This window comes from Dromiciops gliroides, chromosome 1 (genome assembly GCF_019393635.1).
Source record: "Dromiciops gliroides isolate mDroGli1 chromosome 1, mDroGli1.pri, whole genome shotgun sequence".
Lineage (NCBI taxonomy): Eukaryota > Metazoa > Chordata > Mammalia > Microbiotheria > Microbiotheriidae > Dromiciops > Dromiciops gliroides.
The window spans coordinates 526,188,840-526,201,894 of NC_057861.1; the positions used below are offsets into that span (position 1 = coordinate 526,188,840).

General features: G+C 45.6%; 1 protein-coding gene across 2 annotated transcripts in view; it reads left to right on the forward strand.

The window, feature by feature from the left end:
- MAP2K3 (mitogen-activated protein kinase kinase 3) overlaps positions 1-13,055 on the forward strand; it is an 84,076-nt gene that overhangs the window by 31,609 nt on the left and 39,412 nt on the right. The window contains exon 1 of one of the 2 annotated variants that reach the window (XM_043976593.1): positions 71-387. The exons of the other annotated variant lie outside the window; for it this stretch is intronic. Within the exon in view, the coding sequence (XP_043832528.1) occupies positions 372-387 (16 nt within the window). The 5' untranslated portion in view covers positions 71-371. Of the gene's footprint in view, positions 1-70; positions 388-13,055 lie in introns of those variants that run through there. 2 annotated transcript variants of the gene reach the window in all.

A 13,055-nucleotide genomic window follows, 5' to 3' on the forward strand; every position in this document is an offset into this window, starting at 1 on the left:
TCCTGCCTGCGAAAGAAAGAGAGCACTGACTCCTGCCCCCCCCCCCCCCCCCCCCCCCGCCCCAATCTACCTTGCCCAGCTTCCCGATTCTCTCCCTGTGCCCCGTCCGCCCCAGGCTGCAGGATTAGGAATCCTGCACCGAGCAAATTGCTTTGGGGTCGGGGAGAGAAGGGCAGCGGCGCAGAAAGCCCAGGTCACTTGCAATCTTTCCTGTGTGCCTACCTTTTTTGTTTATTGTGCCTGTGTGGGAAGTAAGCCCTAATGATGTTTTGCTGGAAGGGCTTTTGAGTTCGACTCCTAGGCTCCTCTCCTCTCCCCCCCCCCCCCCCTTCTCGGGCGAGCTCGGTTCTCTGCTTCATTTCTGGGAAGCCATGGACAAAAGGCAAGGTATATGTTGCAATGTCGGAAACCTGTGGAAATGGGGCTAGGGTGGCGGGGGTGGGGGGTGGGGGCGGAGCTCTAGTGGAGCCTAGTTATTTAAACAAGGATTATTTAATTTGGTGGTACTTTCACCTTTGCTTTGACGGTGCGTTAGTTGCTTGCCCTTTCCCTTCCTCGGGAGGGTCCCCCAAATGGAAAATGCAAATATGTATTGATAGTGATTTGCTTGGAAAGCCAGCCTTCGCTAGGTAGGTAGGGAGGTAGTTAACTGGGATGACTTCAGAGAAAAAAACAATCCAACAGCAACTAGCTACAGTTTGCCTGGTTGCAAGATAGAGTGGGTGTACTTTCTATTTGTCTTTTAATGGAACTTGGTGGGCCGGGGGTGGGGGGGTGGGGGGTGCTAGTTTGGGTGTTTCCTGAACAAACGAGGCCCCTCCCTCTCCTCACCTCCCTCCCTTTAATTGGGCAGGCCCAGCATGGGTGAAGGGACCTGCAGACTTTGCAGTTCACTAGCCTGATTCAGCAGAGGTGGAACAGGTGATGGTGGTGTTCTTTTGTAATTACGACTTTTCTGCTGCCCTGTTTTGAATGCAGATGGGGACGTGTATGTGTCTATAGAATATTTATTCCTTCCCCCCCCAGTTCTTCTTTCTGTTGTGATGAACCATTTCTGTGTGCATAACAAATTATTTTTTTGTCCCTAGCAAGAAGATAAGATAATTTGTCTGAAAGACTTTGCTCCAACACAAATTATTTACTTGCATTCTTCTTCTTTTTTTTTTTTTTTGGTGAGGCAGTTGGGGTTAAGTGACTTGCCCAAGGTCACACAGCTAGTAAGTGTCAAGTGTCTGAGGCTGGATTTGAACTCAGGTCCTCCTGAATCCAGGGCTGGTGCTTTATCCAATGTGCCACCTAGCTGCCCCTTTCACTTGCATTCTTACTCCCTTAACCACACTGATTTGCTCATTTCTGGGCTGTGGTATAGTCAGTTTTGTTCAGGGTAATTGCAGGAACCTGTGGGAGCCAGCCTCCCCTTTGGACTTGGTGCAGTGTTTCCTTAGCTAAAAGCTGTTTTGAAGTTGCTCAGTTTATCCATGGTGACCTAGATCCTGTTCTTGTATCTCTAGGGGCACTGGGATTCCTGGCTTTTCTCCTTTGCTCTTCCCCAAATATATACGTACTTCTCTTCTTTATACTTTTCTCTTTATCCCAGCTCCTTGTGTTTAGTGGCATTTCCTTATGCAAGAGACCAATTAATGGCAGGTGATTGATGGGGCATGAGAGTTCCAGGAAATCAAGGGTTGGGAGCGCCCGGGCTTTGTTCTGCACCTTGAATCTTTGGGTCCTGGGGGGAAATGGGGCTTGCAGGTGGCCTGCGCAGTGGGGAGGAGGAGGTGTTTCAAAGGTCACTTCCGACAAACAATTGCATTTTCTGATGTTGGCCCTGTGCTCCTAGCTTTCCTCTGACTAATGCATTGGGGCCAAGTGGAGTCAATAAGGTGAACTGTGTATGCCAAGAAACCTGGGATACAAGGTGGACTATGTGCTTAGTTTGGGTGACAGGCAAGTATGGTTGATCTGTCAGTCAGGGAAGTTAAGAGGTCTGTTAAGGCCCGGAGGCTGTAGAGAAGGAGCCCAGAAGGAAGTGCTTGCTTTTGAGGACATGTGATTTAGGAAGCACTGCAGAATGACTTCCAAATCATTGTTGTGATTTTTTTTTTTAATGGGGCGGTTGGTGTCAAAGGAGGAGGAAGAAGGGATTGTAGGACTATAGACCCAGAGCTGGAAGGGACCTAAGAGGCCATCTAGTCCAAGTCCTCATTCTACAGATGAGGAAACTGAGGCCCAGAGAAATTGTGACTTATGCATGGTCACCCATACAATGGTTAAGGTGGGACCTGAACTCAGGTCTTTCTAATTCCAAGTCTAGTCCTCTCTTTACTGTACTAGTGAACCTCTGAGGCCAACTAGACCAACCCCTTCTTTTTTTTGGGGGGGGTGAGGCAATCGGGGTTAAGTGACTTGCCCAGGGTCACACAGCTAGTAAGTGTCAAGTGTGTGAGGCCAGATTTGAACTCAGGTCCTCCTGAATCAAGGGCCGATGTTCTATCCACTTCGCCACCTAGCTGCCCCACCAACCCCTTCTTTTTTTTTTTTTTGTGGGGTAGTGGGGGTTAAGTGACTTGCCCAGGGTCACACAGCTAGTAAGTGTCAAGTGTCTGAGGCCGGATTTGAACTCAGGTACTCCTGAATCCAGGGCCGGTGCTTTATCCACTGCACCACCTAGCCACCCACCAACCCCTTCTTTTTAAAGATTAGGAGACCGTGGCCCTGGCAGGTTAAAGGACTTGCTTAAAGTCAGAAACTCCAGAGAAGAATTCAAACCCAGGTCTGGCTCTTTCCACTGTACTATGTTACCTCTGGGAGAGGGCCAAGACCTCACACTTCCCTTGCTGCTCTGCTGGCCTCTTTGGTGAGTCATGGGGGACTGAGAGCAGGTGGAAGGGGCAGGGGTAGCTTCCTTCCGGTTGGTTTTCTTACTCCAAAGGTAAAGGCCCACAGCTGCTGGGAGGGCCTTGACATCATACTCCCAAGTGCTTATCACATGCTGCCGAGACGTGTTGAGTGGGAGACTGTCCAGCTGTCAAGCTGAGCCTGCCCACCCCACCTCTTAGGCGCCAGGCTTGGGCTCACAGCCCAGGGCAACTACACACATGCATTCAGGTTCCTTATTCCTAACCTGAGCCCTGGGTAAGAATAGTAGGAAAGCCCCTGGCTTGGAGGAAACTGTGACTCCAGGGAGGAAAGTGTAAACCCTTCCATCCATCACAGTTTGATCCCCAAAGAGAACCAACAGTCAATCAGCAAGGGCTTATTAAGAATGTTTTGTGCCAGACACTATGCTGAGTTCTGGGCTGACCTGAATGGGGGTTGTTTTTATTGATGTTCCTATCTGGGCTAGAGGCTCTCTAAACCACCCGGCCCCATTCTGTCTTTTTTTTTGTTTTTTTGTTTTGGTGGGCAATGGGTGTTGTGACTTGCCCAGGGTCACACAGCTAGGAAGTGTCAAGTGTCTGAGGTCAGATTTGAACTCAGGTCCTCCTGAATCCAGGGCTGGTGCTTTATCCACTGCACCACCTAGCCCCCCCCCCCATTCTCTCTTAATAATGTTTTTAATTGATGCCTTTTGTTTTTATATCAGCAGCATTTCCCAGTATTTCTCTCCTTCTTCCCCACTTTCAGCAGGTTGTCCTTTTAAACAAAGAATTTTAGAAAGGAGAAAAAGAGCACCTTTCACCAAGCTAACCAACACACCAACCAAATCCAACATCATATATAGTGTTATGCACCTGTACTCTCAACACCTGCAACACAGGAAGGGGGCAAATTCTCAAATCTCTTTTTTGAGTCTAAGCTTTTGATCATTGTATTTTTTCCTTTCTTTTTCTTTTTTTGGTGAGGCAATTGGGGTTAAGTGACTTGCCCAGGGTCACACAGCCAGTAAGTGTTAAGTGTCTGAGGCCAAATTTGAACTCAGGTCCTCCTGACTCCAGGGCCAGTGCTCTATCCACTGTGCCATCTAGCTGCCCTGATCATTGTATTTTAAGTGCATGATCCCATGTTCCTTTTTAAAAAATAAAATTGTATTGATAGCCTTTGTTTTTTACATTGCCAAAATTTCTCCCAGTATCCTTCCCCTCTCCCAGAGGGCCAACCCATATAACAAGTATTTTTATTTTGGGGGGTGGGGTGGGGCAATGAGGGTTAAGTGACTTGCCCAGGGTCACACATCTAGTAAATGTCACGTGTCTGAGGCTGGATTTGAACTCAGGTCCTCCTGAATCCAGCCAGAGCTGGTGCTTTTTCCACTGTGCCACCTAGCTGCCCCCAATATATTTTTTTAAAAGACAAAAAGAGAAAGAGGGAAAAATCAGCAAAATTGCTCATTCTATCAAAAAAGTCTGAAAATATATTCAATATTTGCATATATTTCTCTGCAAAGGAATAGGGTCGGGAATGTCTTCTCATAGTTGTTCTTTGTAATTTTACAACATTCACTCTTGGTTGTTTTGTGTTTGTCATTCTTTCCATTAACATTGTTGTAGTTATTGTCTATATTGTTTTCCTGGATTTGCTTACTTTACTCTGTTTTGGAAGCTTCTTATCAGTGACTTCCTTGAGCTATATGCCTAGCAGTGGAATCTCCAGGTCAAAGGGGACAGACATTTTAGTCACTTGATTTTCATGATTCCAGAACACTTGTGCCGATTCACAGCTACACCAGCAATATGCCAGGGTGCCTATCTTCCCATAGCCCCTACAACATTGACTATTCCTATCTTTTGTCAGATTTGCCAGTTTGCTGGGTGTGAGGACTTAGGCCTTCTCTGATTTGTATTTTTCTCTTAGTGATTGGGAGCCATGATTTCGTATGGTTGGTGATCATTTGCAGTTCCTCTTTTGTTCATATCCTTCAATGGGCCCTATCCTCCTGAGATGTAGAGATGAGATGAGTGAGCTCTGCGGCTAATGGGTGGGATGATGTAGTGGAAAGAGCCATGACTGTGGGAGACTGGCTTCACTCCCAGTTTGACACATACTTTTAAGCGGTGTGACTATGTTTTGCACATTTCTAATGAACTTATTAAGTATTATTATCGTGTATTCTTGCTGTCTGTGTTTTATCTCCTCTCCCATACTCTAAGCTCCATGAGGCCAGGGATCATATCATGTCTTACTTATATTTTGTACTTTGTCTTGCAAAGGATTGTTGTTGTTGTTTGTCTTTTTTTTTTCCTCAAAGAAGACCATGACAGATATCATGACTTGCAGTGAATTGGATTTAAGTGAGGTAGGACTGTGCAAAGTCACTGGCCTCACTCTCTCCTCCAGAGCCATCTGGATCCAGTGGCAAGATACATTATCAGGACAATGAGAGATGGCCCTGGATGTTTAAGGCAATTGGGTCTAAGTGATTTGCCCAGGGTGACACAGCTAGTAAGTGTCTGAGGTGAAATTTGAACTCAGAATGATGTGGGATGGAATTAGGGTCAAATTGATTGTGAGTGGTCCCAAAGGAATGACATGACTCAGTTTCCCAAGTTTTATTGCAATACTGTGAGTGAACACAGGGAGAGAACAAGAATAGTGGAAAGGTATCTCTCAAATAGTGAAAGAAAAGACAGTTATATTTATAGTATGGATAAATTGATTGTCAGTCTCATAATAATCTCCACCTTAGGGAGGTGCAGGGGAGGGCCTGTCCTATTTTGGAGTTCCTGGGGTCCTAAGACAACCCCCAAGGCGGGTACCTTTTTCTGTGGAGGTGTGTTTTTGGGGTTTACAGGTCATAAGGTGAATCTGGGGACAAATTTTGGCCTTTTCTGGGCATGTCTCTTTCTGGTTCCCATGGCTAGTTTCCAAAATATCTTCATTTATCATTTATCCCTAATTTGAGTTTCTATAGTCTGTTAATGTATCATTGTTATAGTCTAAGGTTTTCATGGCCTGCCTCCCTGTGTTCCTGTTATGGGTACTGATTTATGTGGGTAAGAGATCTTAGCATACTGACTTGAAAGTTATCCATTAACTGAGGTCTGAATCTCTCTTAGAGCTAATATCTGAATTAGAGCTTGGATCTTAGGTTTTTCTGTTAACCCCTTTTTTGCCTCCTATATCAAGGCCATCTCAACTTCAGGGCCAGTGCTCTTTCCACTGTGCCACCAAGCTGCTTTTTGCAAAGGATAGATTTTCTTTCTTCTTCTTCTTCTTCTTCTTTTTTTTTGATGGGGCAATGAGGGTTAAGTGACTTGCCCAAGGTCACACAGCTAGTAAGTGTCAAGTGTCTGAGGTCATATTTGAACTCAGGTCCTTCTGAATTCGGGCCGGTGCTTGATCCACTGCACCACCTAGCTGCCCCCAAAGGATAGATTCTCAGTATGTGTTGAATGAATAGCTGCCCCACTTAGGGTCATAGACTCCTGGGGTATAATCATTCAATAAGCACTTATGAAGTGCCTAATGTTTGTCCTCGTGCTAGGCACTGGGTATGCAGAGACAAAAGCAAAATAATGTTCTCTGTTCTCAAGAAGGTTTTATTACTACAGAGACAACAATAAGTTTCTTACAAAACAGAGAGATACATGGTAACCTTTGAAGGGAAGGTATTAGGAGCTGGTGGAGGAAGGACATGAAAGGATATTCAGACCATTGCAGTCATGAGAGACAGGCAGTAGAAAAGCAACATGAGGGGAGGTGGAGCGAGCTGTGTGAGGAAGAGCAAGTCGGGTAGTACGGTCAGAGCCAGGGGCAGGAAACAGTGTACAAAAAGAGTGGAAAGGTAGGACGGGGACCAAGTTATGAAGAACTTTTAAGGCCCCCCCCCCAAAAAAAAAGGTTTCTATTTGATCCTAGAGGTAATAGGGAGCTAATGCAATTTACTAATTAGAGGTGGTGACAGCCCTGTAAAGGATATTTCGCCACAGAACTGTGAAGAGATTTTTTTTTAAATTATCTTTTCTGATTTGTGAGTCATCTTAGACATACACATACATACATTAGAATAAGTCCAACCTTCTCAGTTTACAGAGCAGGAAACTGAAGCCCAAAGAGAACCCATGATTTACTCATGTAGTAAGTGGCAAAGTTTTGATTCAAAACCAGACTCCATATTGCCCCACTGCATCAAGCTTCCTTAAGTGGCCTCTGCTTGGAGAGAGGTGTTTTCAGGTTCTCTATTTCCCCATTATGGACACTCTAATGCCTGGAGTTACTTCAGCTCCCCTCTTTGATTGCAGAGTGGGGACAAGTATGGAGTCCTTCAAGTTAATTTAGGTAGGGGTTCCCTCTGTCAGGGTTTCTGTTATATCCCATTAGCATATTTAGTAAGATACCACTTTAGATTCTGGTAAATTATGGGGATTTAAAATTTTAAATTTGAGGGCAGTTAGGTGGCATGGTAGATAGCGCTGGGCCTGGAGTCGGGAAGACTCTTCTTCCTGAGTTCAGGTTTGACCTCAGACACTAGCTGTGTGACTCTGGGCAAGTCACTTTACCTTCATTGACGTCATTGTCCTTATCTCTAAAATGGGGGAATAATATACTAATATTCATTGAGAAACAGGATGTAAAGCACTTTGCAAATCCATAAGCTTGTATTAAATGCCTTCTATCTGCAGATGATGGTGTTTAGGGATATTACCCCTTTGTTGTGCAAAGCCTTGTGTGGAGTCCTTGAGTGCTATCAAAAGAAGCAGAGGACTGGCCCTGCCCTTGAGGAGTTTATAGTCTGGTTGGTAGTCTGAAATATGTAAAATAAAATAGCATATTACTTCTAAGGCAACATACTAGCAATTTTTAACTTAATGCAAGCATTCCCAGTGCAGACAGTTACAAAGTGCTGAAGAAGGAAAAGAGATCAGATTTGGGTGGGGTCAACAAATCTACAGTGGGCTAGCATGGTTTCAAACCTGGCTAGCTAGTGACTAAAAATGACTGTTAGACTGGAAGTGGTCTCTTTTTTTTTTTTTCCTTCATGTTATGATTTATTTACATCAGTTTTTTTTGTGGTATATTGTTATCTTTATTTTTAATTTTTTTTAACTTTTAAAGTTAATTTAATTGAATGAATTTCATTTAAAATAACTTAATTTTTAATTTTTAAATTAAATTTAAAAATTTGTGAGAGTTCCCCCACTGTGTTTATGCGTACTCCATCCACAGGGCTGCTATTTTGACTTCATGGTTAAACCAAACACTACCTCTGAGATAATGGTGTTCTTCTGACAACTTCTGTAGAAGACAGCAGTTGAGGGTGGAGGGGCGCTTCTTGCTCTTCCATTAGCCCTGATTTTTAACCTAGGTTCAGTCACTGATTGAAGGTGTGTTGTTACTCACAGTGCTTCTATTGTCCGCATCTATAATACCTGTGCCTTGTTCAGAAGGGAGGGAAACTTCAAAACAAAACACACAATTCTCCATGTGAAAACCTGAAACCGCCAGATTGATTGTTTAGGTGGTGACAATCATGATAGCCTCATCTGGTGCCTTAAATATGTTATATCTTTTGATCCCTTATAATAAGGTAGGTCATACAAATATTTCACTCCCATTTTACAGGTAGGTAACTGATGCCAACAAAAGGTTAAATGACTTCTCCAAGGTCACACAGAGCCAGTAAGTAAATAGCAGGGTTGAGATTCAGACACTGGGTCTTCTGATTACAAATCTAATGTCTTTCTAGTACCCATCAGCATTGCAAAAGAATCCTTGGGAAAATGATTCATTGAAAGATTCATGAAACTATGAGCTTCCTAATGCATTTAAAATCTGATTTGTAAAAAAAATAGATTTTTGTCTATCTGTATATGCACACGTATACATCCAGATGCAAGTACCCCTCCAGATTTTAATGCAGTCTTAAGCTTGACTAGGAACATGGCTCACCTATCCTGGAAGGCTCCCAGCCAGAGGGTGTGTCCCTGGAGGCTGTAGGTGGTGAAGACATTGGTGACTCCCTAGGGCTTCTGGGTCCCACAGGCAAGCTCTAAGTCTAGCTCCCAATTCTTTTTTTTTTTTTTCAGGGCAGTGGGGGTTAAGTGACTTGCCCAGAGTCACACAGTAAGTGTCAAGTGTCTGATTCTGGATTTGAACTCAGGTCTTCCTGAATCCAGGTGCTTTATCCATTTGCACCACCTAGCTTGCTGCCCCCCCCCCCTCCCCTGGCCCAATTCTTCTTACTGGATGGATTTAGGATGGGACAGTTCCTTTGGGGTTTTGATGGGCTTTGGAAGCCACAACCCACAGGAGACCCAGTTAATGTAGGGCTGTTGGTTTCAGGCTATGCAGAGAGAGGCAGGAGAGAGTTATAACTAGGATACCCTGGAGAGTCAGGCTACTCAGTGAGGCTTGGGCCATTAAGTGCACTTTTTTTTTCCCTCCCTTCACATCTTGGAGAGGGGGAGCCTTTTTGGATGTGTTTTGGGGTTGTCTGATGACTTAACTTTGTGTGTGTGTGTGTGTGTGGGGGGGGCAATTGGGGTTAAGTGACTTGCCCAGGGTCACACAGCTAGTAAGTATCAAGTGTCTGAGGCCGGATTTGAACTCAGGTCCTCCTGAATCCAGGGCCGATGATTTATCCACTGTGCCACCTAGCTGCCCCGACTTAACTTTTAATAAGAGAGGAGTTACAATTCACAGTACAGAAACTTATCCCCCAACTTAGCAAAGTCAAGTGGATCCCTCTTGATCTGGGATAAAATACACATTCCTCTCTCTCTCTCTCTCTCTCTCTCTCTCTCTCTCTCTCTCTCTCTTTTCCCTTTTGGATATTTAAAGCCATTCAGAATCTGACTCCGGCTTACCTCTTCTGGGCCTAGTGCATTTTCCTTTTTCTCACATACTCTGTGTTCTAGCCAAACTGGCTGTCCCTGGTCCACTGCATTCCATCTCGGTGCTTTGTAAAGGCTAGGAGCTTTCTCTCTTCACCTTTTTCTTAGGATCATGGAAGCATCAACTTGGAGCTGGAAGGTCATCTCCTTCCCTTCCCCCTTTTCCCCCTTCATATTTTTTTTGGGGGGCAGGGCAGTGAGGGTTAAGTGACTTGACCAGGGTCACACAGCTAGTACCTGTCAAGTATCTGAGGCCAGATTTGAACTCAGGTCCTCTTGAATCCAGGGGCAGTGCTTTATCTACTGTGCCACCTAGCTGCGCCCCCCCCTTCATTTTTACTAGAAGTTAAGAGAGAGGTTATGTGACTTGCCCAGGGTCACACCTCTCTCAGGAGACTGGGGCAGGATTGGAATCCAAGTCTTTCTAACTGCAAGTTCACTCTCGAAATGCCTAACTAGTTTCCTTCAAGGCTTAATGCAAGTACTAACCTTTATGTCAAGCTCTTCCTGGTATCTTCACTTGATAGTTCCCTCCTCTCAAGATTACCTTTTATTTATTTTGTTCCCTTATGTTTCTCCCCTGTGCCCCCCTCCCAAGAATAGAAATTCCTTGAGGGCAGAGACTTTTTTTTTTTTAATTTTTTAAAATTTTTAGTGAGGCAATTGGGGTTAAGTGACTTGCCCAGGGTCACACAGCTAGTAAGTGTTGAGTGTCTGAGGCCGGATTTGAACTCAGGTACTCCTGACCTCAGGGCCGGTGCTCTATCCACTGCGCCACCTAGCTGCCCATGCGCCACCTAGCTTCCCGGCAGAGACTTTTTTTTGGGTCTTTGTACCTAGTACAAGGCATACAGGTGTTCAATAAATGCTTGCTAAATGAATGGATGGAGTGGAGGCTTGGGAAGGGGTCCAAGGCTAAGGGCATTCTCCCCCCCCCCCCCAATGCTGGGCAGCTTACAGCCTTTTTACCAGGCTGCTTTTTGCTTATTGCTCAAATTTGCAAAAGAAAGAACTTGAAAAAACAATCCAGATCAGCCTGGGAATTTCTTCTCCTGGGTCATTGAAAGCTAAATTGATCTCCACCACAGGTCAGCTGAGTTGCATTCTTCTGGTCCTATTTATAGCTTCCTGGTTAGTGGGACCTGGAGGTTAGTGGCTCCTAGGAGGAGAATCTTGCCTATTGGCAAAGAGTGGCCCTGGAACAGCTGGGCTCTTGGGTACATCCCCCTCACATGGGTTCTCAGGCGCTGAGGGACCAGGAATGGCTTGTGAGAGGCCTGATTTTGTGGGTTATTCTTGAAACAGGAGCAAACCAGCCAGTTGTATTTGGAGTGACCTAGGGATTTGGGGCAGTGTGGTCTAATGGGAAGAGCTCTGGACCTGGAGTTAATGGTGTTCACCTCAGCAGCCCCTGCTCTGTGGGAGGTGCTGGGGTAGGTGTTAGAGCCCTCAGACAAAAACCAAACAATCCCTGCTTTCAGGGAGCTTTCTAGTCTGCAGCAGGACAGATCTGCATTCATCTCTGGGTCCTGACACTAGCTATGGGATGCTGTGGGATGCCACCGTTCTGAGCTCATTTCCCCATCTGTAAAATGGAATCAAAGATAATCTTCAATGAGCACCTTCACGGGGTTATTGTGAGTCCAAGTTGCTGAGGGATGGTGACTGCTTTGTAAAACCTTAGAGTCCTGTTTAAATACCAGCACTTTTGTCCTTTCCGCCTCAGAGTATGCATTATCTCATCGGCACAGGTATTATCACATGCCCATTTTATAGAGAGGAAAGGGAGGCTTAGAGAGACTGGAAGGCACAGAGGGTCATAAAGGAGTCACCAAGGAGGAACTTGGATCTCTGGCTCCAGACCCCATTGTACTTTTCTCCCTATCCTGTGGCAGAGGGATCAGTTGTACTTATTGGGAGTCCTTCTTGGCTTCCTGCAGAAGGAAGGATGCGTATCCTTTCTGGGCCCGGCAGGAAGTAGGGAACAGACTCAGATCGTCACTGCCACTCCCCCCCCTTCCAAATTGGGACCCATGCCTTGTGTCTGCAGATGTGTTGGCATCGTTAGACTTCCTCTATATTGAGACCTCTCCCTCTTGCAGCTGAATTAAAACAGCGCTGGGAAATAGCTTCTCTCCTTGTGATCCTTGGTTGAGGAGGAAAAGGCAGAGAATAGAGAACAATGTTAAGGAGAGGAAAGGGCTTACAGGATTGCAGAGGGCCGGACTGGGTGCTCAGCAAGGGTCCTTGACTCTTCCTCGATGGTGAGGACAGAGCACAAGGTCTCATTCAGTGAGCCCAGAAGGGCTTGGGATACCACACTCAGCCAGAGCTGTTCTGACTTTCAGGAATGTTCTTTTGTTAGTTTTTCTGTGCTTGGTCTGAATTGGCAGCGGGTTATCTCAGCAGATAGTAGAGATGAGTCTAGCCCTCCTCTCAGCCCAAGGTTCTTCTCTTCCTGCTCTGCTCTTACCCTCTTCTCCCCTTTAAGTCACAGGTGGAAAGAAAGAATCCTGTCCTAGTTCCCAGTTTGTTAGGTATTCAATTTAAGTCAGTTGCCAGCATGATGTCAGGGAAAGAGCATCCGATTTGGAGACAGAAGACCTGGGTTCAAATTCTGCCATTGATACTTAGTATTACTGTGGCTTTGGTCACACTCTGAGTTGTTTTTACCTCAGCTGTAAAATGTTCCCAGGACTCACTAGGTGTCCTCTTAGCTACCTTTCCCATCTTCGATCTGTGATTCTTTGATTGTGTTAATGCTTTCCTGGCTCTTTGTCTTTGTGTATGTCATTCCTTTTGCTTGTAGGGTCTGCCTGGGCTTGTTTCCCCTGCGTGCCTCCTCCCGCCCTGTTTTGGAGGCAGTGGTGCTTAAGTGACTTGTCCAGGGTCACATAGCTAGTAAGTGTCTGAGGCTGGACTTGAACTCATGTCCTCCTGACTCCCCTGGTCAGTGCTCTATCCACTGTGCCACCTAGCTGCCCCATTCCCCTGCCCCCCCTTTTTTTTTTAGTGAGGCAATTGGGTTAAGTGACTTGCCAAGGGTCACACAGCTAGTAAGTGTTAAGTGTCTGAGATCAAATTTGAACTCAGGTCCTCCTGACTCCCCTGGTCAGTGCTCTATCCACTGCGCCACCTAGCTGCCCCTCCCCTGCCCTTTTAAAAGAAGAGTCAAAAGAAGCTAGGTGTAGAGACTTCTGAACTGTAACCACTTCTAGCCACCCTTTAGGGTCCAGCTTACATGCCACTTCCTCCAAGAAGCCTTCTCTGATTCCCCACCCC